The 27,557-nt window shown below is 50.4% G+C and overlaps 1 protein-coding gene across 1 annotated transcript in view; it reads left to right on the forward strand.

Moving 5' to 3' along the window:
* The window catches only part of LOC138513823 (aldehyde dehydrogenase family 3 member B1-like), a 219,190-nt gene that overhangs the window by 112,551 nt on the left and 79,082 nt on the right, over positions 1–27,557 (forward strand). The window contains exons 5-6 of the mRNA XM_069628932.1: positions 12,549–12,634; positions 14,366–14,748. Coding sequence (XP_069485033.1) covers positions 12,549–12,634; positions 14,366–14,748 — 469 coding nt within the window. The remainder of the gene's footprint in view (positions 1–12,548; positions 12,635–14,365; positions 14,749–27,557) is intronic.

The following is a 27,557-nucleotide window of genomic DNA, read 5'->3' on the forward strand; positions in this document are numbered from 1 at the left end:
TGAGTGACTTAACTAAACTTTAACAGGTGGTGCTGGGGTGAGCTTTGCCTGGGGGACCGCGAGTGTCATGTGAGAGGATAGAAGAAAGTGGTCAGTCCAAGAGAGAGGAATAGTGAGAGGGTTGGAGAGAGGGATGTCTGAGGATATGAGAACATCCAGTGTGTATCCGGCAGTGTGTGTCCGACCAGAGGGTAGAATGGAGAGACAGAGAGTCACAGAGGTTGCGGAAGAGCCCAGAGGAGGGATCGGAAGCATCCAGGTGGATGGTGAGGTCTCTGAGGAGGAGAAGTTGAGAGGTAGAGGCAATGAGTGATTTGGACAGGTCAGCCCTCTCAGAGAGGATGAGGGCAGCCTGGCCATGTGGCCTGTAGATGGTGGCCACAGTAAGAGAGAGGTCAGGAGAGATAAAGAGCCTGTAGACCAGGCATTCAAAGGAGGTGTAGACAAGCGTACGAATGAGGCAGGAACCCACTCCGGAAAGATGAGAGCTACTCCCCCTCCGGGTCGGTTGGTTCTGAGTACGGAGAGGATCTTGTAACCTTGTAACCATCCGGCAGGAGAGTGTCAAAACTTGTAACAGAGCTGGCCGTGAACCAAGTCTCAGTGAGAGCGAGGACATCCAGATCAAGCTCTTCGAGGAGGTGGCAGATATCACAGGAGTGTTTGACAGTGGAGCAAGAGTTGAGAGTGGCAATGTGGAGTAGGTTGCCACATTTGAAAGACTTCCGGGGAGGGCTACAGGCTTGAGGTACACACGGCAGAAGTGGTAGAGGGGCCCGAGAGTGGGCAGAGGTCATAGCAGGTGGAGGCAAGGTTGCCAGAGAGGAGGATGGTGGTGCGAGAGAGGCGGCTGAGGAAGAACGTGGCAGAGGCACCAGAGAGGTGCTAGTAGGAGTAGCGGGAGAAGGAAGGAAGTTTATAAGATGCGGGAGACACCTATGAAAAAGCAGGATATTGGGCTGAGGGCCCTGGACCAAGACGATCCATTTCAAGTAGACATTAATGATGGTCTTGAAGGAGTGGAAGAAGGCCAAGAGGACCTCCCACCGAGTGCCACCATTGATGGGAGAGAAACAGATAGGAGAGAGAGCTGAGACCATATGAGGGGTCCATAGGTCCGGTGAGGGAACAACTAAGTGGATGTCAGTGACAATCTGTCTGGAGGAAGCACTGATGTAGGTATCAGCAATAGGGAGGCCAGGGTTGGCAACCAGGATGTCCCTCTTGAACTTGATCCTTCCGGACTTAGTGAGAGGGATAGGATAGGAGATAGAGTAGCAGTTAGAGAAGATGGGAGGAATGGAGAACACCATAGAGGGTGTTAAGGGGGAAGGTGGGAGGAGAAGGGTGCGAAAGAAGAGAGAGAGACGCACAGCTCAGCGCCACACAATGCAGGATGCGCAGGGAGGGGTCACAACAATAGGGAAGACACAGGAGGAGAAAAGCAAGTGGCTAACAAAGGGGAACAAGGCCTCATTTTCAAAAACAGCAGCAATGCAAAACACCCAGATTCAACTTTCCTAAAAGGGAACAAAAGGCCAAGTTTGCAAACACAGCAGCAATGCAAAACACCGAGATTCAGCTTTCCTGATTCGTTGCAGCAGGTTGACGTCAGCAGGCTTCTTGCTTCCCCCGGTGGACACCGGCAGACACCACCTGGAACTGCTTCCACTGGAGCTGTCCTTAGCCTCTGGTCCTTGGCTGAGGGGGCTGCTCAGCAGGGGCTGCCTAGGGTGGCCGACTAAAAAGGGGCCAGGCAGCCAATGGAAGCGCAGTGGGAGGGAGGAGGGAGGGTAGGACAACAGAGGGGCACCGGGACAAAGTGAGGGGGACCTAGGGTGGCTGACTAAAAAGGGGCCAGGCAGCCAATGGAACCGCAGTGGGAGGGAGGAGGGAGGGCAGGACAACAGAGTGGCACCGGGACAAAGGGAGGGGGAGTGGGGACACACGTGCTGCAGCGCAGGGGATTTAGCTTTTTGAAATGAAATATTTACAGTGCCTCGGAGCACCCAGCCTCACCCCAGCGGCGGAGCAGTGAAAATGCTGCTGGGGGCAATGAGATCAGTAGACACTCGCAGGCACACAGGCCAGGCAACCAATGGAAGTGCAGTGGGAGGGAGGGGGTGGGCAGAACAACACAGAAGCACCGGGACAAAGGGAGAGGGTGCGGGGACACATGTGCTGCTGCACAGGAGATGTAACTTTTTTAAAATGAAAAACATACAGTGCCTCGCAGCATCCAGCCTCACCCCAGCATCTGAGCAGTGGAAATGGTGCTGGGGCAACAACGTCAGTAGACCCTTGCAGGCACACGGGCCAGACAGCCAATGGAACTGCAGTGGGAGGAAGAGGGAGGGCAGAACAACACCGAAGCACCGGGACAAAGGGAGGGGGAGTGGGGACACACGTGCTGTGGCGCAGGAGATTTAACTTTTTAAAATGAAATACTTACAGTGCCTCTGAGCACCCAACCTCACCCCAGCACCGGAGCCATGCTATTTAGCCTCCTCCAAATGGCATCCAGGGAATGCTGTGGCACACTTTCAGGGCAGTGTACAGGACAGGGTCTCAAGAGAGGGTACCTGACGCTCTACCACCTGCTGGTCCAATTGCATCATCATCCGTCCCTGCGTCAGAGTTCTGATGCTGATGGCATGGGATCAATGATTCAGGTGAGGAGGGGAGTCAGTGGGCAGATGTGTGGGTGCGTGTGTGACCCCATGGGAGGCTGTGGTGCCATGCGGGTCCTCAAGTGTCTACGCAGGGGCAGCCAGAGGAGTGGCTTTTGCAGCTGGTGGGAGTGCAGCTCCTGCAGCTGTGGCAACTGTACTGGCAGCAGGTCAGTGGGGTCCATGCCCACAGTTGTTTGAAATAGTGGCAGTGTGTCTGCTTCATGCAATTGGCATGCTGCTGCTCCTTGTGGCAGGTGTTTGACTCCCAGGAGTCTTCCTACACGTACCATGAATGCGGGCGCAGGGGTGGAGGCAGAGTGGATTGCGACAGAGGATGTGCCCTGGGATGTGCTTGCGCCGGATTAATCTCCAATTGGACTGTGAACCTGTTGGGCGATGAATGATATGCAATTGGTCATCATGCATACCTGTACATGTCATTGCAAGACACTGATTCACAATGATAGATTCACATCAAGATACATATGATGAGAGGAGGCCACCAGGGGGCGCGCAGGTGATGGCAGCCTGAGCGTTGCTCTCCCGCCGTACTCGGGCCGTTGAAAGGGATTGAGCCCCCCCTGGACCCCCTCCGGCGGCAACACAGTGCTGGATCGGCTGCTGGACCCCCTCGCGCCCCTTTTGAACGAAAGAGCGGACTCTGGGGGCATCGGGAAGCCGGAGAACAGACCTCACGGCCCAAAGTGACGGAGAGAATGGAGGGCCTGGAGGGGTGATCCCTCGACCGCGGACCCGCAGCGTGGGCGTTGCCCAGCAAGGCGGGGGATTCCCATCGGAGTGCTGGGCCCACGCGGAGAGCCCTCCATCCACCACCGTGGGAAGACACGGAGAACTGGGACATCGGTCCTGAAGCAGGAAGAGGACGCGGACAAACAGAAGCACCACGGACGGGGCTCCCGTAGCGGTAGAGCCTGGGTGCGTGTTCCACAAACCCCCCCACCCCCCCCCCCCCCTGGCGAAGAGAGCTGGTGGTGGCGGGACGAGCCTGGGGCCGGAGACGAGGCGACGCCCGGGGAGAGAGGGTGGCCCCCTCCCCCCCTCCTGTGAAAGGCCCACGAGCCCGTGCCCGAGGAAGAGACAGACGACGGCGATAGAGGTCGAGGACCCAGAGGGCTTCCACCCCACGACCCCTCCACCCGAGAAATTATCTGGCACTCACTTCTGGTAGGTGGAGGCCCCTGCGTTAGGCCGCAGGGCGTGTGCCCGCCTGCAGTCCCCCAGGACTTTACAGGACCCGGGTGTGAGGCCCCCACACGGTTCTGGTGGGGCGTGTGCCCGCCTAAAGGTCCCCTCCCGCCGCGCAAACCCATCCACTAGGCCCCGGGGGCAATCCCCTCCTCCCGGAGCCGGTGGGGGACAGCGAAGCAGGAACGGGAAATGCCCGTATGAACTGGCGGGAGACCCTGCAAACCTTTCGCTACGAGGGGGCTGGTGACAAAAACGAGAACCCCACAAACCACGGAAGCATCGCCCATTCGGAAGCCCCGACGCACTCCGCAGCAGCTATGGAGAGGGGATTCGCATCCATACTCCAGGAAATCCGGGATATGCGATCAGACATTGCGCAGAAACTGGAAAAAATTGACAACAGGGTGGACAAGGTGGAGGACAGGCTCTTGCAAGTGGAGACCTATCAGTTGTCCTCAGCTACGCAGGAGGTGCAAATGGAGATGCGGCTGGCGGCCCTGGAAAAGAGGGATGAGGAAAGGGCCAGGCAAGCGGACGACTACGAAAATAGGGAAAGGAGGAACAATCTCAGATTTTTTGGGGTTCCCGAAGTGGAGGGGGAAACTGAGAGAGACTTAACCCGTGTGGTGCGAGACATAATCACCCTCCTATTCGCTGAAGAGATGACCACGGAGCTGACATTTGATCGTGTGCACAGAGCGGGCAGTAGGGCAGGGGGCCCCCGCTCGATCCTCGCGTGATTTCACTATTATACGAACAAGGCAAAGGTCCTGGAGGAGGTAAGGAAAGCAGGGGTGATTACCTACAACAACACAGAGATCTCAATATTTCAAGACCTTTCCGCCTACACCTTGGCGAAGCGGAGAATGTGCCGCCCACTCAAGCAACTGTATGGAGATGGGGGTACCCATTCTCCCTGACTTTTGAATACATGGGCCAACGAACATCGTTAATCACAGAAGAGGATATAAAAGGGGCCATTCAGGATTACGTGATGGAGTCTACCCCCAGAATAGGCCCGGTGGGCCCGGCAGTGATCGGGGAGGGGACCTCGGACCGTCCTGGGTCCAGGAGGAGGAAAACCGGCTTGAGAAAATACAGGAAGCTAAACACCCCACTGTCCGGGACGGAGGGGGTGCGCAATGACTCAGACGACTGAGGATCGGGGAGACCCATCCGCTTGAGGGACGGGACCCGACGCAATGATGGTCCGGATGAATAAAGATTCCCCCAGGACAGCAAGTAAGATGGGGCGACAGTGGGGAAGAAACAGAGGGGTGGGCTCATAACAAAGAGCTTGGATGTGAGTGCCCGGTCGGGAAGGGCAGTCTGGTGGTCCGGCCTAATGCCAGGTAAGGTGGAACTAATTGGCTGGACGCCGGGGAGGGGGGAGGGGGTGACAAAGTTAGTTGGGGGTTTCTGGTTGGGGAAGGGGTTCGGGGACGAGTTGGGGAAAGGTTCAAATAATGTCCTAACAATGAGACTAAGGGAGCGAAAAGGGAATAGTGATGCTAGGCAGGTGCCCAACAGATCTGGCGACTTAGATTATGGCTGACTGCCAACCGGCCCTGGGAGTGGGCACCCTGAATGTACGGGGCTTGAACACCCCCACCAAGAGGTCCCTGGTTTGCCGAGAATTCAGGAGGGCAAAGTTGGACCTGTTGTTTTTGCAAGAGATACACTGGGCGCGGGGGAAGGAACCCAAAATGAGAGGGGGAGGGCATAGGGGAGGTTTTCCATGCATCCCACAAGGGGAAGAAAAGAGGGGTGGCCATCCTGGTTGCCAGGGATGTCCGCTTCACTAGCGAGGCCACCCTGCAGGACCCTGAGGGCCATTTTCTATTGGTGAGGGGCACCTTACAAGGATCCCCACTGACCCTGGCTGTGGTGTACGGTCCGAATGATGGCCAGGCCCAATTCTGGGAGGGAGTAAAGGAGAAGCTCAAGCTATTTGTACGGGGCATGTTGGTAGTAGGGGGAGATTTCAATATGGTGCTGTACCCATCTTTGGATAGGAAGCGGGTGGGCTCCCAGACCCGCGGATGAGTCCACGGCGCGCACCTTCCGGAGAGTAAACGAAGAGCTGGGCCTGGTAGACTAAATTCCGTCCCCCAGAACAGGAATCCCCTCTTTTTCATACTACTCGGCCATCCATGCTTCGTTTTCAAGGATAGACTATATTTTGGTGGACGCAACCCTTCGCCCGTATGTTGCAGGTTACAGGGTCGATCCCGTACCCTGGTCCGACCATGACATGGTGGGGGTTACAATATCAGGGGGATGGCGGAAAGAACGCAGAGGCCGTTGGAAATGCAACGATGCCCTACTAAAGGACGAGGTCCACGGCCAAGAGATTGCAGACGCCATGACAGAATTTTTTGAACTAAACGACAATGGGGAAGTGGGCACACACACGCTCTGGGACGCCTTTAAGGCGACTCTACGGGATGTTCTTATCTAAAAGGGTGCATCGGCAAAAAGGGTGAGAGAGGCTCAGGAGAAGACCCTCTGGGAAAAAATCTCCCGACTCCAGCCGGGGGGCTCCCCGGACCGAGAGCCGGAACGCGACCGTGTGGCCGCCCTGGAGGATTACAGGCTCCAGCTGAAGGACTTACTCCTCCACAAAACGGAGAGAAGTCTTCAGATGGTCAAGCAAAAGTACTATGAGAAAGGGGACAAAGCGGACAGGATCCTGGCCTGGAAGCTGAGGGAGGTCCAGAGGAGCAAAATGGTGAAGGAAGTGAGGGACGCTCAGGGAACTCTGGGTTGCGAGTCTTCCCATATTGGAGAAGCCTTTCGCCGATATTATGAGACCCTGTACTCATCCGAATATGATGGGGGATCTGCTCCGATAGAAGATTTCTTGAACTCAATCCAACTCCTTGCTTTGTCTAGGGAGATGTCCGAGGGTCTGGAAGGGCCAGTGACCGAGGAAGAGGTAGACAAGGCGATAAGCGGGATGAAAGTGGGAACCACCCCCGGGGATGACGGGTTTTCCGTTTATTTTTACAAAAGATTCCGATCCTCTTTAATCCCCTACCTAGTGAGAGTTATCAACTCCGTGCTAGAGGGTGAAACTCTCCCTGATTCCATGATGGGGGCTATCATTGCGGTGTTACCCTAGGAGGGGAGGGACCTTGCAGAGTGTGCATCTTACCGTCCCATATCACTGCTAAACATTGACGTTAAGATTCTGGCCAAGGTGATGAGGAGGCCGATAGAGGGTATATTGCCAAAGTTAGTCCATGGGGGTCAGGTGGGCTTCATCAGGGGGAGGCAGGGTTCGGATAACATACGTAAGACCGTAGATCTATTCCACTTCGCGCAATGGTCGGAGCTCAACGCAAGTGTCCTCTCCTTAGATTCGGAGAAAGCGTTCAACAGGGTCGAATGGCGGTACATGGATCTCCTCCTGAGGAAGATGGGTTTCGGGACCCACATCATGAGCTGGGTAACTGCACTTTACAGAGCTCCCACGGCAAGGGTCCAAGTGAATGGGGAGTTGACCGATGCCTTCCCCCTCTCTCGAGGGACAAGACAGGGGTGTCCCCTCTCCCCCCTGATATACATCCTCACGATAGAAGCTCTGGCCATAGCGATCAGATCACATCCAGGAATTAAGGGGTTCAGCAGGGGGGAGGTGGAATTTAAACTCTCCCTATTTGCAGATGACATCCTGGTTTACCCGGTAGACCCTAGCTCCTCACTCCCCCCTCTGTTGAACCTGGTGACCGAGTTTGGACGCTTCTCGGGCCTGAAAGTCAACGCTTTGAAATCGGTCCTGCTCCCTATGAGACTCCGGGACCCGGTGCTAGACCTCTTAGACAGGCTTCACGGGATCGAAATGGGGAAGGCCGAAATACGATATCTGGGGGTTCTCCTCACACGGGACCTAACTAAACTGGCCACTGCGAACTACGACCCCATAATAACAGGGATCACATCAGATCTGAGGAGGTGGGGTAGGATGATCCTCTCCTGGTATGGCAGGATGACGGCGGTTAAAATGAACGTACTGCCACGGCTCCTATACCTTTTTACAGCCCTTCCCAGAGCAGGCTTTCAGGGCTCTCCGGAATGCTATCCAGGACTTTATATGGCAGGGGAAAACCCCGAGAACCAGGAAGACCACACTGACGTTGCCAAGGGAGGAGGGAGGGTTTGGGTTGCCGGACTTCCATTTGTACTTCCGCGCCGCCCAGCTGCGAGTGCTATTGGAACACATGAAGGAAGGAATGGGGACGTACTGGTCATACCTGGAGGATATGGACACTCACCCTCTGAAGGTCTGCGACCTTGTGTGGGCTCCACGAAGAACAATCCCGAGTCATTTGAAAACCCACCCGACCTTGGGGGTTCTCTGGGACATTTGGAAGTAAGGGCCTCAGACAGCGTTCCTCACTACATGGCCGTCCCCGATGACCTCCCTCTGGGGCCACCCCCTCAACCTGGGTAATAAGGGGTTTAGGTCATCCCAAACCTGGTCAGATAAGGGATTGGAGTGGGCAGGGCAGATGTTCAGGGAGGGTGAATTTCTGCCTTATGAGGAACTAAGGGACGCGCTCGGCCAGGGATCCCTAACCATCTTTGAGTACCTCCGCCTAAAGGGCATTCTATGTGATCAGTCATGGGGCCCCAATCTGAGTAGAGAGGTTACCCCCTTTGAGAAATTCATAGATACGGCGACCTCGAGGAAGGGGGTGGTATCTTCCATGTATACAATCCTCAATACGTACGACCTCCAGGGAAGGAGAAACTTTCGCGAGTTCTGGAATGACCTGGCAGGAGAGGAGATTTCAGAGGACTCCTGGTCCAGAATATTCAAAATTGCCTTCCATGGGAATCTATTTACTGCCGATATGGAACACAACTTTAAGGTACTGCAGGGGTGGCATAGGGACCCAGTGAAATTATCTAAGATGTTCCCGGCGGTGTCCCCGTTGTGCCCGAGGGGATGTGGTCAAGCAGGCTCCAGGAGCCATATGTGATGGCACTGTCCAAAGGCTCAAGTGTACTGGGGGTCAGTGAGGGACTGGATGACGGAAGTGATAGAGGAACACTTACCTCTAAATCCCCTGACGATGCTACTGGGCCTCCCCCCGGAGGAAACGGAAGTACACCGATACCCAAGGATGTGGTAGACAATGCTGCTGGCGGGTAGAGTAGCCCTCGCACAAAAATGGAAAAGCCTGGAGCCCCCTTCTAAGGAAGATTGGATGAAAAAAGTAAAAAACATGTTTGTGATGGACAAACTGACTGCCATGGTGAACAATGACATTGGCTCATTCCTCACAAACTGGTACGGAGTACAACAATCCTGGGGATGGGAGGTCCATTGAATCCTGGGTGGGGAGCTCGGTCCCAACGGTGAAACCAGACTGAGAGCTGTGCAAAAAAAAAAAAGACAGGGAGGCCGGGTACCCGGGGCAAGGCGGCTTCAGGCCTGTCGGAGTCATGGGCACTAGCTGCATCACACCCGAAGAGAGGGAGAGTACGATAAAAGTCTCCCGGAACAACAGACTTGGTTTGGACATGGGGTCGGGGGGTGGGTACAAGTTGGGGTGGTGGGGCAGGTGGGAGGCGGGGGTTGGGGAATGTTTAAACACTGTTTTGTAAACCTGAATAAAAATTGAAGTTTAAAAAAAAAAAAAAAGATACATATGATGTCACATTGGTTTAATGTACTGCAGGGGGTCTAGCATATTTTTTTACACATTTTACCTCTGAGTCGCACACGCCTTACAGGATGTGAGGACTTTCTTCGGTGTAACATGCTGTAAGGCGATACATGTCACATTTTGCCACTGAGGCGCACACACCTTGCAGGATGTGAGGGCTATCTTTGGTATAACATGGTGTTAGGCGATACGTGTCATCTATGTACTGCCCAGTGGGATGGGCAGGGTATATGAGCAGGGTAGGTTGCTGGTTAAAAGACACTGTCCCTGCAAGGTTGGAGTAGGGTCAGGCTACATGGAGACTGGCCCTGCCTGGTATGCAGGCCCTGATTGGCGGCTGGCTTGCACAAATGGCATTTACATGTGTTGGGCCAATCATTGGTGTTGGTGTTTCCTATCTGGGTTCCTTGGCTTTTGGGTATTTCCGTGATGCATTTGGGTGCAGGAGGTTCATGTCAGCACATGACTAAGGGCTGCCCTGATGGGTAAGTCTAATGATTGCATGGGGTCACATGTGCATTTACATTATGGTAGACTTCTCTTTTCCTTCTCCCACCTTCCTTTGCACATTCATGTTGCCATTGCCAATTTGTGGGCCTACTCCTGTACATTTGAGCCTGTCTGATTATGCCGTGAGACGCATGCATGGGATTGGGCGTTTAGCCATACATTGTCATAGGAGATGTGACATTCATACTCGCCAACCTCAGGTTCAGTTGTTTCTCCAACTTCGGCACCCTCTATGCCTTCCATGCGGGGGATGCTGCTTGCCTTTTCCTTCCATGGCGTGAGGGTAAGTGGCTCAACAGTGCCGCCTCCTGTGGCAGATGGCTCCCACTGGTGTTGGACAAGAGGCTGCAGACCCTGGCCTTGAGGTCACTCCACTTCCGCTGGCAGTCCTTGCTGTCAAGTGGTATGGTGCCCACTGCCACCACCATCACTTATTGCACCCCAAATGGCATTCTTCCTCTGTCCTGAGGTTTTTCTTTAGCTTCCCCGAACAGCTCCTATGCATGGCTGACTACCTCATCAGTGAGGACCTGCAGCTCAGCCTCACTGAATTCCAGCTTTAGCTGCCGCATTTCGGGGACTTTAGTCTTGCCTTTCTCCTGAGACATATTTGGCAGAGGTTCTTGCTTCGATTGGCTACAGGCAATGGGTTATTCTGGATGTGTTGTATTTTTTAAAGGTGTCCGCCACTGGACTTCCCATATGCAACATGACAAATATTTCTGCACTCAGCCAATTAGTGTTCAGTAATTCTGCTGCTAGAATGTCTGCTGTTTTCACAGCAGTAACAGTCATTCCACTGACATTTGGCAGAATTACTGTCCAGCGTTGCTTTTCGGTGTTGATTCCGCCAGACGGAATTACCGTTACCACTGAACATTTGTGCGTGCTCCCGTCTGCTTGTAATGTGGCATAATTCCACCAGACACCACAGTGGATACGGTAATTCCACCCAGCCGAATTGCTGCCATACTTACCGACAGACTCGTAATGAGGCCCAATGTCTGGCTTATGTTTAAGCCAAGATGTTCCAAAATGAACCGGAAAGTCTATGGCGTTAATAATATTAAACCGGATGGTTTTGATATGTCCAATCTGGTTCAACATCACTAAAGCTTTGGTTTCAAATTGTACATGATCAGAGTTTAACAGTGTACTGTCAACTCCACATATAGCTTTGTGCAGACCTTTCTGGTCTAGTTCAATCCCATAATGTCCGACAAAGGATTGAGCCACACATTCTACTGAGGACCCCGAGTCCAATAATCTTACTACCATCAGTGGACCTCGGATAAAGGAAGACAAATGGGCTTAAAAATGTGCTTTGATTGGAAACAATATAATATTAGGTACTTTCACCTGCCTCTGCCAGTTCCTGTTCTTCATGGTCGGGCTTTGGCATTTCCCCCAGTTGTTGACAATTCTGTATGTAATGCCTTGATTGTTCACAATATAGACACACATTGTTATTGGATTATCCTCATAATCATACCCAGGGAAACATGACAACACCAATATGACCAACCAGTATCACAAGGGACTTGTAGGAGGTGGCCAGGCTGGAATAGAATCGTTTTAATCTGTTTACTAAATTCTATCAAGTCGTTCTTTTCAAGACCCATGTTCACATTGTCTCCTTTACCCGTCCTTATTAATGTACATTAAATACTACTCACTTGCATAGGCTCTGATTCAGCTTCTGTACCAGCAGTAGTTATGTCAATAACCCGGGTACAAAGGTTTACCTTTTTCCTATCCATATTTTTTCTGCACATGTTCCTTGTAATTCTTGATCAATTTATAGGTTAGGTCTATCAGAGCAGAGGAAGTGTTAGGTCTATTACCTACTAACTATACAGTGTCTTTCTATGCTTCATGTAATCCTGCATAAATTCACCCATCCACTGGCTTCTGCATGTAGCTGTTGGAATGGTACTATTTATGAGATTAATTATGCACTTCCTTGCTTTGGCAGGAGTATTTCCGTATGTGCAGATCGGTTGATCAGCCCCAGGGGTGCACTAATGCCTCTTTTGTTTGATACAGCTTTCTGAGTCAATCAGGTCTTGGGAAGATAGCTCAGGGGCAACATGCTCACCTTGGAAGCAAGACGACACAGACCAACACAGGTTCAATCCCTGGGTCGGCGCTTAGAAACCCCTGGGTATTAAGCGCGTTATAAATAACCAATTATATCAGTTTCACATTTGTTTACTTAGTTTCAGTTTAAAAAAGTATTTTAGGATCCTGGACCATTTATTCTTTTTTTAGTTAAACCTGCCTTTCTGTCGTCTTTTTTTCATTTCCACTGTGTAGTTCTGGATGGCAGCCTGACAGGAAAATGGAGAAGATGGCAGATGGCATTTAGCATAGATAGCTGAAAGGTTTCATATCAGGAATAGCAAAGGTCTGAGCCGTCTTGAAGTAGGTGCAAAAGCAAGTGGGTACATCATGACTCTCGCCTCTCCCTCCTCTGCAGGAATGCTTTGCCGTGGTGTGTGGGGGACCCCAGGAAATATCTCAGCTGCTGGAGAATAAGTTTGATTACATTTTCTTCACAGGTAAGTTCGGGACTCTCTCATAACCTCACCGCCGTGCTCTGTTGAAGGTATCACGTTCATAATGACCCCCATGGAAGGTCGGCTATTACACTATCACTTCCAGTGCCTGATTACATGGTTAGTCAGGTATGTCACCCATTGTAAAACACAAGACAGCAAAGGGTCTGTTATCTCATCTCAGCCCATTAAAATTCTTAGATTGCAATTTATTTCTACTGGTATTGACTGCATTCTGAACATTATGTCCTAAAAAAACAACAGAAAAACACTTTCTTATAGAGAAATTGTTTACTTTTAAACATCACTTTATTGGCATTTTTCAAACACTTTCGCTTTATTCCCTACCCCCCACACACCCTCTCCCTGGGACCACTTAGTCCTGTTGCGGGACTTAGTGTATCTGCCACCCTTGACTGTGAGAGTTCCCAATAGTTCTTTAGTTTGTGCAACTGTTTCCTTTTAGATGGCACCTGTTGCATGCTCATGTTAGACCCGCTCCAGTTTAACCAACTTTGCAATCAAAATGTCTACCTTATGGAGACAGCTGTTCTATTTAAATACTAAAAAATAAAAAAACATTGCATTTACTATCTCATCTCGTCTGTTTACATTACTCCCTATTGAAGAAATGATTTGACTTCACCCCTAAAACTCCAACACATTTGTGGCAATTACCACTATGTGCTAATAGCCTTATAAACCTCGGGAGGGGTCATTATCGCTTGAGATAATGACCATTCCCTGAATTAACGCTCTGTGTGCCATTGGTGGTGGGTTATTATACACGATAAGGACACCTTTCCCCCTCTATAAGGCTGTAATAACATCTGCTACAACATCAGGGACATAATCAACAGTGCAAAAGTGCTTCTTAATCCTAATGGATCAAGTATTACTAACATAGGTTACTAATTTATAACCAGTGTGAGGTGACATTTTATGAAATCAGACATTAACTAAGGATCAACGTGAGATGATTTACTTATAAACAATGTACATTTACATCTCTTACACCATACAGCACACCATTGATCGCATTTACTATCTAATGACCCGGGTGAGATAGCCAGAGAATTCACTCACATCCCCTGGCAACCTAAACATCGCATACAGCAACTATTATAGGCTAACCAGTATGAGGGACATCTCTCACACCATCAGTGAGATCACTAAAAGTGACTGTTTGTATTTGTACATATGAGGACACTTAGAGATATGCATATTGCAACCAGGGAAAGCCAGCAGACAGGTGCTTTACATAATGGACATTAAGGACAATGTTGATTGGGGAACAGAGTAACATAACAGGGATGAAAACAGACATGCAAGGAAAAAGAGAGGCACAATTACAGCGAGTTGGAAAGGTATATGCAGTGCAAGTAAGAAAGAGTTAGAATTCCAGAGGTACAAGGGAATGTGCTGGGATTAAGATGGCTGCCCCTTCGCAGTGTGGAGATAGAGCTTTAAGGGCGGTCTGAACACGTGAGTGCCAGTCAGGGTTTTGAAGTCAGAGGGTAAAGGGGTTTTAGTGGTGTGGGGCAAAGAAGGAAATGGAGTGAGCGACTGAGAAACTGAGCAAGGTGCTGGAATGGAGGGTGCATGGAGGAGAGTGGCGGGGCATGAGAGAAGCCAGGCAGGGGGGACAAGGCACTGCTTTTGTTTCTGTGCTGTTATGTTATACTTTTGAGAGCCTCCTCATACGGATGATTAACTCTACATTTGTCACCTTAGGGAGCGCCAGTGTTGGGAAAATCATAATGGCTGCTGCATCGAAGCATCTGACACCAGTCACTCTGGAATTAGGTGGGAAGAACCCCTGCTTTGTTGACAACGGTTGCAACCCAAAGAATATCGCCAACCGCTTGGCGTGGGTGCGCTTTTTCAATGCCGGCCAGACCTGTGTGGCCCCGGACTATGTGCTCTGCACATGGCAGATGCGGGAGCAGCTGCTGTCAGCTCTTAAAGAGACGCTGGAGACGTTTTATGGGAAGGAACCGCAGCAGTCTTCGGACTTTGGGCGCATCATCAATGACCGCCACTTCCAGAGGGTGAAAGCGCTGCTGCAGAGCGGCAGTGTTGCCATCGGCGGACAGTCGGATAAAAGTGATAAATATATTGGTGAGTAAAACAAGGGGGGTTCTGGGAATCCCTCTACCAGCTCGAACACATCCCATTGACCTGTTCTTGGGTGGATGGCCCCTGGGAGAGACTCTACCAAGTCTTTAGCTCACTGTCCCTTTCACAGAGGAGAAATTTCCCTGCATATCAGTCTTTGTCCTGCCCAGGGGCAGCCCAAGCCCGAAATGCTAGGCAATTCTCCTCTGAACAAGAGTACCAACAGCAATCCCATACACGTGTTTCAGCCTTGTTGGGCATCATCAGTGAGGTGGAGCTGTGCCTCTCTTAGAACAGTGAGCAAGGGGTCCACGTCTGGATTCGCCTGGTAACTTAGGGTGAGACCCAAAGTTACTTAATATGCAAAAACAACAAACTATATTGGTGAGTAGTTTGCAATCACTATGAGCTCTAATCTGCTGCACTAAATGGTGCCATGTAAAAGGACATATTTGGTCAGCCTTGGAGATTTCCTGTAGGAATAAAGTCTCAAAGCCAGTGTTAAGATAGAAGATAGATTAAGACATGGCCTTGTATTTACCATGCAGAGCTCCTTTCAGACTGTCGCTCATATCTCCCCATTTGCAGCTCTCTGTTCACAAATTACAGCTGCTCTTTCACCTTATTCAAAGGCTGTGCTAATATGTTTTCCAGTTTAAATTCTAAAGGTATTTTTACAGAATTAAGGGAAATTACAATTTTGCAAACTGATACCAATGTTATTTCTGTGTTCTGCCTAAAATGAAGGGTCTGTTCTTCTTACTAGAACTCAGGCTTCCAGGCAAAAGAAAATGTGTCCATAACAGAAAAGACAATCCCCACTCGGTTTCCAGGCAATATATGCTACTGCATAGCAGCCCTACTCACCTGCCCTTAGGCTCCAAAGCAAAGAACTTGCCCAAGGTCAAAATAGAAGAACCTCTCACTAACATACAGACATTTGATGAAATAACTACATCACTGACAATAAGGAGCAGCTGCACCACTAAGCACCAGGCTCTGAATAAAAGAATCGGAAGGAACAGCTGTACCACAGACAATTAGGCTCCCAGGAAATGAAATCCCACGAGCTAAAAGACCAGCTACTCTGAATAACCAACCAAGAAAAGCACCCACTAACCACCAGACTCCCCAAAAATAACTCCAATTGGCTAAAAGAGAAGCTGCCCTCAGGAACAACCAAGCTTCCAAGACAAGAACCTGAATGTGCTAAAAGAGCAGCTGCACCCACTAACCACCAGGCTCCCAAGATACAAACTGTAATGAGCTAAAGGAGTGGTTGCTCTCAGTAACTACCTTGCTCCCCAGAAAAGAACTAAAAAGAGCTAAAAGACCTGCAACTTTGAATAACCAACCAGAAAAAGAACAAAAATAAAAAGAGCACCTGCGCCCACTAACCATCAATCAGGCTTCCAAGAAAATAACTCCAACGTGCTCAACGAGTAGCTGCTCTCAGGAACCACCACGCTTCCAAGAAAATAACTTGAATGAGCTAAAAGAGCAGCTGCACCCACTAACCACCAGGCTCCCAATATATCAACTGTAATGAGCTAAAAGAGAAACTGCTCTCAGTTACAAAACGCTCCCAAGGAAAAGAACTCCATGAGCTAAAAGAGCAGCTGCACTGACTAACCAACCTAAACAAGATATGAACAGTAATGAGCTAAAAGAGAAACTGCTCTTAGTTACAAAGTGCTCCGACAGAAAAGAACTCCATGAGCTAAAAGAGCAGCTGCACTGACTAACCAGCAGGCTTCCAAGAAAAAAACTCTATTCATCTAAAAGAGCAGCTGCTCCCAATAACCACCATGATCCCAAGAAAACAATTCAAAGGAGCTAAACGACCAGCTGCTCTGAATTACCACCTTAGAAAAACTCCATTGAGCTAAACGAGCAGCTGCACTCACTGACCACCAGGGTCCCAAGAAAAGAACCCTGTAGAGGTAAAAGAATAACTGCTCTGATTAACCACCATGATCCCAAGAAAAGAATTCCAAGGAGCTAACGGCCAGATGTTCTGAAAAACGAACTCAAATGAGATAAAAGAGCAGCTGCACCCACTAAACACAAGGTGTCCAAAAACATAACTCTAATGAGCTAAAAGAGCAGTTGCACCCACCAACCACGAAGTGTCCAAGAAAATAACTGTAATGAGCTAAAAGAGCGGCCACACCCACTAATCCTTCAGATCACTAAAATCTATGTAACAGCGATGCTCCAAAGAAAAGAACTGTACAGAGCTAAAAGAGAAGGGTCTCTCAGTAATCACCAGGCGTCTGAGAAAAAAACCCTCTAATGAGCTAACAGAGCCACTGCTCTCACTTTCAATATGGCATCCAATGCAAAGTACTCTAATACGTGACATATTTAAGCGTTCCGCCATCTTAGCCGTAAACAAGTGCATACATCCTTGCCCCCACTTTACCACACCACCTTTTCACACTGCAGCGTTCTCCCGGCTCCACACCATTTTATGTTAAAGGCATACAAGCACAAATAATACAATGGAGGGGCCAGAACGCGTATCTCCTTCGCTTTCAGTCTTTCCTCACTGCTGTGCTAGGTTCTTACTTTGTATTGCTGTTTGTGCCCATTCCCTGTACACTGTGTGTTGTGCCAGATTTTGGGAGTGAATTAACTTTGCATCACAAACACCCAAACCCTAGTTACCAGTTTGGGCGCCCATCAGCAGTAAATCTGCCGACTTACCATCAAACTCATTTACTGTTACTGCCACTTGGTCTTGTGGTATTACCACAGGATTACGAGTCCTGGTATAGGGTCGTAAATCCCTATTTATGAGTCCATAGGACTCCATGGGGATTTTTGTCAGATTTACTGTGAGCGGTAATTCCGTGAAGTAAAACCACTGAGTTTTGGCCTTAAAGTGGAGGATCTATCTCCAGCAACTGGCTGGATGTCATTTCTCCACTTCAACTCAAGCTCAGAATTCGGTATCAGCTAATATTTTCGTCAGCAAAAATATCGGCGTACATATGGTCGTCGGGAACGGCCATAGGCGATATTTTTGGTGGTGAAAATATTAGGTGCGGGGGTTGCTGGCATGTCCCCCGCACATAAAAAAATGATGCGGGGGTTGCGGGGGTGTCCCCCGCAGGGTCCATGTGTTATTTTCGCCGCAAAAATATGGCGATATTTTTGCATCGCGATATTTTTGCGTCGAAAAATATCACATGGAACCCAGAATTTGGTGGTGTGGCAAAAGTGGCAGTAATTCGGTTACCATAAAAAATTGACGGGAAAATAATTGCTGCCACTTTTTCATGTCACCACCTTACTCATAATGACGTCCACAGTTTGAATGTCAGTTAGCCATACTAGAATTGCAGGCACACACATTGCTTGAATGAGCGCATGGCTGATCCAATTTGCGAAGTAATTAAATGCCAAAGCTTTACCTTTGTTACTGAACATTCACACAACTTTCATATTGCCTTTCGCACACAGAATAATATATCAATTACAGAGGGCACCCGCTGAACTATAAGCGAGCTTGCAGAGAACTGTGATCCTCATAATGGGGTTGGCACCTCAACACTCCCAGCCATGTACCTAGGACCCAGAGCCCCCTTGATTGGTTCAGGTCTGGATGTGGGCTTAGAGCAAACCTAAGAGAGCTGCAAGTGATATCAGAGGACCCAACTCAATGCAAGGCAATTTATTTATTTATTTATTTTAATTCGTAGAAAGCGCTCCATGCCCATGGGCCTCAGAGCGCACCAAGAGAAGCGGGATAAGAAATGGGGAAAAGAAGAAGTTCTAGGAAAGAGAGAAATGAGGACAGGCGATTAGTCAGCCACGTTAGACAGTGAGGCTTTTACACGTCTCTTACACATTGTCAATGATTGAGCTGTTTTGATAGCAAGAGACAGGGCATTCCATTCACGTGGAGCATTGACTTCAAAACTGGAATCACCATTTTTTTTTTAAAAGGGAACACGGCTGGTTAAGTTGAAGATTGTCAGAGGAGCGCAACACTCTGCCAGATTGTTTCCGTGATAGCCTCTTTGTGCGATACTGAGGAGCACTCAGATTCTGGCATTCATAAGATAGAGGATTTTATGTCTAATTCTCTGTTTCACTAGACGCCAGTGCAATTCCCTCCTGAAAGCGGTGACATGGTCATGTCTGGATAAACCAAACACAGACCTAACGGCCCCATTCTGGGTAGTTTGAAGACGATGCAGGTTACCTTGTGATGTACCAATCAATAGACTATTGCAATAGTCTAACCGTGAATTCATGAGTGATGATGCCATGAGAGACCTATTTGTTATAGAGAGATATGGCCTGATCTGGTGGAGCAGTTTAATGACATGTCCACACGACGAGAAAATCTGATATACCCGTTTCTTTATTGAGAGGTTGGCATCTAAAATAACTCCTAATGTTTTAACTGATTTACTCACAGTGATTGTGTTGCCTGAGCCTTTGCCAGAGCCTTTGAGTAAATGGGAGATAGCCCTTGCCCTTTGTGATAAATTTACTTGATTGACATGACAGCATTCACTGTTTTGTATTCTAAAAAAAAAAATAGTAAACTTCTTGCAAAGTAACTGGTGAATTCTGAAAAAAGAAAACCTTGCAATGTTCACACATTACGCCCCACTTTTTTAATCTAACATCACCCCTTGGTCATTTACAGTCCCTTCAATGTCCTTGTATTGTTTCTTTGCCATTTATACATGTAGACCTAAAAGTAATTTGTAATTTCTAAAAAGATGTATACCACGCCACAGGCAGACCAAACTTCATTAAGTGGTGTACACAAGTAAATAATTACAAAAAAAAATAGCAACAAAATTTGGATTTTCAAGGATTTATAAAATGTGGCAAAATCATTATCGCAAGGATGATGGAAGAGGACCTGCTACGGCAAATCTGCGATCCCCACTGGATGTCAGATTGGCTGAAGGCTGAAAGAGTAAATCCTTGTTAGCGGAACATAGGCTGCAAGAGGTACAATACAGATGGATCTTTTGAGAAAAGGAACCTGTTGCTGAGTCGTCAAGAGATTTGAAAACCAGACACAACACCTTGAAATGGATTCTACATGGAACAGGAAGCCAATGAAACGATCAATGAAAAGAGGTGACTGAATCTAATCTTGTTAAGGACCAAACGAATTGCAGCATTTTGGAACTGTTGAAGGCATATCCGGAGGGCTTCAGTTATGCCCACATATAAAGAACTGCAATAGTCTCATTTAGAATTGACAACGGGACCCACTAGCGAAGAGTAGCATAAGGGTCTATTTTCTTGTGAGTACCAAGTTTGAGAAATGCTACTTTTAACGTTCTGTTAATCTGGAGGCTCGAATCAAGGTCTACGTGGCAGTAGAAACCTAGATGTTTTACTTTTGACCCAAAACATGAGGGGAGATCAAAGGTAAGAAGTGCAGAAGGTGGAAAAGTGTAGTCAAGGCCTAGTCAGTTTCTTTTTAGAACGATCAAGAATAGACAGGGTTTTGCGGGTTCAAAGGGAGACGATTCTTTAGTATACAGAGTTCTACTTCAGCCAAGTAAGTTGGTAGGATGCTGAAATCATATCTGGGGCCATATCTACTGATATACACTTGTGAGTCATCAGCATAGAAATGGAACAACAAACAGAATTTGGTGAAAATAGGAAATAGTGGGTTCATATAAATGTAAATAATAGGGAAAGCAGGGACCCCTGCAGGACCCCATAATTCATTTTCACACTTGAGCAAAATGGCCCTATCTTCACTAATGTGGGCCTAAAGTTTAAGAACAAGCTGAACCATCTAAAAGCATGCTCTGACATGAAAACAAGTCTCAACAGTAAGATATCATAATCGATATGCAGCGATTATATCGAATAGGAAATAACGAATGCAATTTTACCAAAAGAAATACTGAATGCTAAATATATAGGGGTAGGGGGTAAGGGGTTAAAAGGTGTGGGGGGGTTTATGATATGATATTTATAACGCACTTAATACCCAGGGGTTTCTAAGCACAGACCCGGGGATCGAACCTGTGTTGAACCATGTCGTCTTGCTTCCAAGGCGAGCACGTTGGCCGTGAGCTATCCTCCCGAGATGCTACCTTCACCGTTCTGTTAATCTGGGTGGAATTAGAAGCACGGGTAAACAGAAAAAGAAATGGGGGGGGGGGTTCCCGGTAAAATTGCATTAGTTATTTGTGAATTCGTTATAATCACATGTAACCATGATGATCCACTGTGTGAAAGGCTGCAGAGGGATTTAACGTAATCAATAATGCCGAAATGCCCAGCATCGCAGTGTCATCCCAGGCCATGAGCCAAGCTGTGAAAAATGCACATCATACAACTTGCTTCTACAAACTGTTGAATATGTGCAGTCACCACTTGGTCAAGAGCTTTGGACAGCCATGGAAGAGTCACCATTGGGCAATAATTGATCAAGCTGGGAAGATCCAATGATGTTTTCTTAAAAATGAAGAAACACATGACACCTTCATTGAGTCCGGAACCACCTCTTCAGATATATATTTATTAATAAAAGCTCTGATATATTTAACAATAGTAGGTGCAAAGGCTGCCAATATAGCCTTGATCTGGTTTGCTGGGCAAAGATTCTTTAAAAACGGGCATTCATCTGAGGAGAAAAACCTAAGTAAAATTAAAACAGACTGAGGGACCAGGTGGGATCTCAGGAAACAAGGGTCAGAAAGTGGAATTAGATTAACTGATACACGGAAGCCTCGCAACAATCTTGGATTAAATATCTAGGGTTTTGTTCTGGAAAAAAACATCTTCCGTGTTTTTTGCATTCTTTATTTGTATTTTATGAATGGTTCTCCGAGGAGGGGAAACCGAAAGGGAATGGAGGACTACTAATTCTGCCCTTGAATATTGGATCATGATCCATAAGGTCGTTTTCCCTATTATAACATACAGTACAGCGATTAAATGTGGCGTGGAAGCACAGTCAGAGCAATATGGCGTGGAGGATGCTCAAACTAAAATGCAGGTTGGGAAAGTAAGTGGTGAGTGCAAATATGTCAAATCAGATAGTCAGATACAATACAATAAAATCGCAAGATAAAAATACAAATGCAAATAGGCTAAAAAGCAACACAGCAGCAATAATCACCGGTGCAGAACTGGCTTTGGGCTGGCACAAGCCGGTAAACCTGTTGGTGCCCTAGTGCTGTTGTTGTCTGCAAGTGTGAGACTGCGTGTGGTAGCATGCAAACTAATGGGAGCTTAATTTAAGGGCAATGGACACTTTCAGAGTCGTGTGGGTGAGGCTAAAGGGGTAATTCATAGAATTCAGCGCACAAGTGGCGCACACAGCTGGCGCACAGTGTGTGCGTGCGAATCTCTGCGCCAGCCGCGTGCGCTAAAATCCATTTCCGCGCACAGTGTATTCATGGATTTTAGCTACCAATACCAGCCGTGGCGCACAGTGGCGCAGCGACCCTGCAGCAGCGCCAGTTACGCCCCCAAGAACGCCCCTCGTGCAAGGAAAAGCCATCAAAATCCCCAATCCAGTGCAAAGGGCTGGGCTAACCCTGTACCAGTATACAGGGCCGCCACACAGCACACGGCAAGCGGGGAACGTGTATTACTGGGGTTCGCGGGAAGTTTCACACGTGATCGGAGTGTGGTATGTGTAAATCGGGGCTGCGCGGGAAGTTTCACACACGATTGGCCCTGTGCGAGTGGGGTACGTGTATAACTAGGGTGCGCGGGAAGTTACACACGCGATTGGCCCTGTGCGAGTGGGGTACGTGTATAACTGGGCTGCGCGGGAAGTTACACACGCGATTGGCCCTGTGCGAGTGGGGTACGTGTATTACTGGGGTTTGCGGGAAGTTTCACACGCGATAGGCCCTGTGCGAGTGGGGTGCGTGTATTCCTGGGGTTCGCGGGAGGTTTCACACGCGATCGGAGCAGGGTACGTGTAAATCGGGGGTGCGCGGGAAGTTTCACACGCGATTGGCCTTTTTCGAGTGGGGTACATGTAATTCGGGGGTGCGCAGGGAGTTCTACCCGTGAACTGCCACCCCCCAGCAGTGAGGGTCACCTGCCAGCAGGCCCCCACTCATGTCCCACTGCACCCCCACCCCCCAGCAGTCAGGGGCACCTGCCAGCAGGCCCCCACTCATGTCCCCCTGCACCCCCACCCCCCAGCAGTCAGGGTCTCCTGCCAGCAGGCCCCGACTCATGTCCCCCAGCACCCCCACCCCCCAGCAGTCAGGGGCACCTGCCAGCAGGCCCCCACTCATGTCCCACACATGTCCCCTAGCACCCCCACCCCCAGCAGTCAGGGGCACCTGCCAGCAGGCCACCACTCATGTCCCACACATGTTCCCCAGCACCCACACCCCCCAGCAGTCAGGGGCACCTGCCAGCAGGCCCCCACTCATGTCCCACACATGTCCCTCAGCACCCCCACCCCCCAGCAGTCAGGGGCACCTGCCAGCAGGCCCACACTCATGTCCCCCTGCACCCTCACCCCCCAGCAGTCAGGGTCACCTGCCAGCAGGCCCCCAATCATGTCCCACTCACGTCCCACTGCACTCCCACCCCCCAGCAGTCAGGGTCATCTGCCAGCAGGCCCCCAATCATGTCCCACTCATGTCCCACTGCACTCCCACCCCCCAGCAGTGAGGGTCACCTGCCAGCAGGCCCCCACTCATGTCCCACTGCACCCCCACCCCCCAGCAGTCAGGGGCACCTGCCAGCAGGCCCCCACTCATGTCCCCCTGCACCCCCACCCCCCAGCAGTCAGGGTCTCCTGCCAGCAGGCCCCGACTCATGTCCCCCAGCACCCCCACCCCCCAGCAGTCAGGGGCACCTGCCAGCAGGCCCCCACTCATGTCCCACACATGTCCCCTAGCACCCCCACCCCCAGCAGTCAGGGGCACCTGCCAGCAGGCCACCACTCATGTCCCACACATGTTCCCCAGCACCCACACCCCCCAGCAGTCAGGGGCACCTGCCAGCAGGCCCCCACTCATGTCCCATACATGTCCCTCAGCACCCCCACCCCCCAGCAGTCAGGGGCACCTGCCAGCAGGCCCACACTCATGTCCCCCTGCACCCTCACCCCCCAGCAGTCAGGGTCACCTGCCAGCAGGCCCCCAATCATGTCCCACTCACGTCCCACTGCACTCCCACCCCCCAGCAGTCAGGGTCATCTGCCAGCAGGCCCCCAATCATGTCCCACTCATGTCCCACTGCACTCCCACCCCCCAGCAGTCAGGGGCACCTGCCAGCAGGCCCCCACTCATGTCCCCCTGCCCCCACATCATGACGATCCTCAATCATGGGCCTAATGGCCAGCCACATCACACCCCATGCCACCCCAGCCCAAAGACCCAACCAAGTATTGCATCCACCCACATAGAAATGCCCATTACATGATACAACCCGAATGGCAAGTATGTAAATGAACACATGTCCGTCACACACACACAATGGGTGCAAGTGAATGTGAAAACCCACATCATGACATGCATGAAATCAATGAGAGAATACCACACACCGAAGTATGAAACAAAAATGTATTGAATCCAAAATGAATGTAATGAAAAGAAAACACACAATAATGTGAAGAAGAAATAAAACGCAGCATGTCCAGAAAATAATCAAAAATATGAAATCAGAATCCAAAGAAATCCAAATGAAAATGTGTCAAAAGTCTCAGTCCAACAAAGCAAATCCAAGGGAAAAAAATAAGTGAAATCCATTGCTCCATGGTGAAATGAGAAAAATAAAAATAAATCCACTGTTCAACTATATACAAATCACCAATCCAGTGTCCATGAGCCCAACAAATGAAATTAAGCCTCCAAAAAAGACTACCTAATAAAGAACGATATACAAAAACGTGGTGCATTGTCCAATCGCCCCAAAATAAACAAATACAGAAAGGAAACCTAACACTATCTAACTATTTACAATGGCAGCGGGCTAGTCCGACGGCTCACTAATTGATGTCCCAGGCCAGGGCATCATCGAACTCCCGCTCAATGTCCTGGAGGTGGTCCTCTTCCATGGCGCCGAGGGTTCGCAGGGACGACGACATGTTCACCTCCAACTCCCTGCGAATTCCCTCGAGGCAGTCGGCTCGCCTCAGGGTCCTCCGCATGGAGTTCTCCGCCCTGACCTTTGTGAGCCGTGCCTCTTCCACCCGCTGCCACTCCACATCTATGGCGTGGCCCAACCGCTGCCACATGGAAGACACTTGAAATCCGGGGTCCTCCTGCCCTATGGCCGATGCCTGCCCCTCCGATGTTGAAGGCCCCGAGCCATCATTGCCCCCACCATGTTGCTGCTGCTGCTGTGCCTGTACCTGCGCCCTGGCTCTTGCTGCCTGCACATCCTCCTCCGGCTGGGGTGCAGTTGTCGTGGTGGTCACCCCTGCTGGACGTCCGACTCCCGACTGTGGCAGGGATGTGTCCTCCACCAGCCTGGCTGCTGGGTCAGGGGCAGCTCCACAGGGTACCCAGGTGACACATAGGTAGGAAGATGGCATGGAGGATGACTGGTGCCTAGGGGGTTCAGGTGAGGAGGGGGTCGCAAGAAGGTCCAGCACACGAAGGAATCCAGCACCGGTGACCCGTCCCAGTAGGTCAACGTGGTCAAAGAGGCATGCGAGACGACGTGCAGTCTCTCCACGAAAAGACTGCAGGTCACCGCGCATGGCCCGTTGACGCAACGCTATCCCACTCAGGACAGGCTCAACAAGGTCCCGGATAGCCACGTCTGCAGGGAGAGGAAGGCCAGTTGTCGTGCGCTCATCCCCTCCCTGAAAACGGGTCTTGACGTAGGCATCCCTGCTGGTGCCAGATGATGCAGTGACAGGATCAGGGACAGGATTACACACAGGCACCTCCGCGGCGGCCTGTGCTGCCTCCTGTTCCTGCCCTGCACTGCATCACTAGCACCAGTGGAATCCCCACCTCCAGACCCTGTGTGTGTCCCTTCCGCGGCCTCCTCCTCCACCAAACCCCCCACCAACCTGGATGACTCTGTGCCATCTTCCTCCGTTGGACCCTGTGGGGTCTCAGCTGCCCCTTCTGCTGCCGAGGAGTCCACCTCCGACCTCTGCCTCTTGGACCTACCCTCGGCAGCTGCGGCCTGGGACGCGGCACCAGACTCCTCACTCCCCGACGAGATGACAATCTGGGAGGGGAGCCGGGCCTTGCGTCTCCGGCTGGTGGTGCGATCCCTGCCGCTGTGCTCCACAGCAACCTCTCCGCCCTCTTCATCAGTTGACGCTGCAGACAGGGAGGGATAAAACACAGACATCAGGGCACTGTACAATGGACTGATACACACATGACAGTTGCACATGAGTGGCAGTGTCAAACTTCAGACATGGCATCACACTCCACGACACACATGTCATTTCAACTCACACACATGAGCATTTCCACAGCAATATTGCACCAGGCAGCAACATCCATACACATGAAACACAGGGAGTGCACTAGACATGCACACACGCCACCACACTTACATGCATGTCTACATCTCCTCCAGCTGTCGCAGTGATGTGATCGCCATACATGTCACATCTGGCATTCAGCCTTCTACATATCAGTGTCACGTGCATCCATGTTGCATCACAGTTGCACACTTGTCATATACACACGAATGCACATGTACACAGTGCTGATACATGCAGCAGGAACCACCATCCATGTGTGACACCACAACCATGCCAACGTACATACACAGAAATTCAAACATGTGTGCTACCACACCTGCATTTGCACAGCATGCTTACCAACACATACACCATTGATGTGTCTCACACCTAAGAGGACTCACATGTGGCAGCCTCACACCCCTGTTCATACACATCCCTACATGGCCCTACTAAAACACATGTGCAACCTGCACACTACTGGCACACCACCACATGCACAGCATCCAATCAGTATGCATGTACACTTACCGCTCGACTCCAGACGGGTCTGCCACTCAAGGACCTGGACGTGGAGCGCTGGGCATATGTGTTCCAGGACCCTCATCTGGTGGTCGGACAGGTGGCCCCGGCGCCCCTTGGCATCCGCTGCCTTCAAGAGGCGCCGGGCCTTGTTGAGGGTACTGGACCTGAAGTCCTCCCAGCACTTCTTGACATGGTGTAAGTCACAGACTGCCACCCCCTCCGCGTTGATGGCAGTCACAATGTCCATCCAGATCCTGGTCCGTCCTTCATTGTCGGCGCGCAAACTTCCAAAGAGGGCATCATACTGCCCCAGGAATTGCTCCACCAGGACACCAACTTCCCTGGCACTGAAGCTGGTGGCCCTCTGCCTCTCTGGCTGGGAGTTGCCAGTGGTGCCAGATGGTGTTGTGCCCGACATGGCAACCCCAGAGGCAGGAGTGGGTGGGCAACTGGATCCTGGGGCTGGGCTGTGGAGCGATGGTATCCCAGTCGGGAGTCTTCGGTTCCAGCAGGGGTGGTCACAGCAACTGCACCCCTGGCTGATGTGCAGGCAGCAAATAGCAGGGCACGTGTGCAGCAGGCAGTCAATTAGCAGCAGAGGGCAGGTGGGAGCGTGCTCGGGGCTCTGGGGGGCAGTAATTTGGCCTTCTGGGCAGGAGCGTGGTCTTCCGTGTGTTGTTGCGTGGCCAGCTTCATACAGAGTGATTTGGCACGTGAAAATCTTGCATGTCAGCGTGTAATTCAAGGAAAGGCCCTTCACGCGTAAGTGCATCAGCACACGTACGCGGTTTCATTGGACCAAAGGCCCTTAGCGCATAAGCGCTTCTGTGACGTGACTCGCGCTGGCGTTTCCCTCGTGACGTGGCAGCGCACG

Source organism: Ambystoma mexicanum, chromosome 12 (assembly GCF_040938575.1).
Source record: "Ambystoma mexicanum isolate Mex_15411 chromosome 12, UKY_AmexF1_1, whole genome shotgun sequence".
NCBI classification, from domain to species: domain Eukaryota; kingdom Metazoa; phylum Chordata; class Amphibia; order Caudata; family Ambystomatidae; genus Ambystoma; species Ambystoma mexicanum.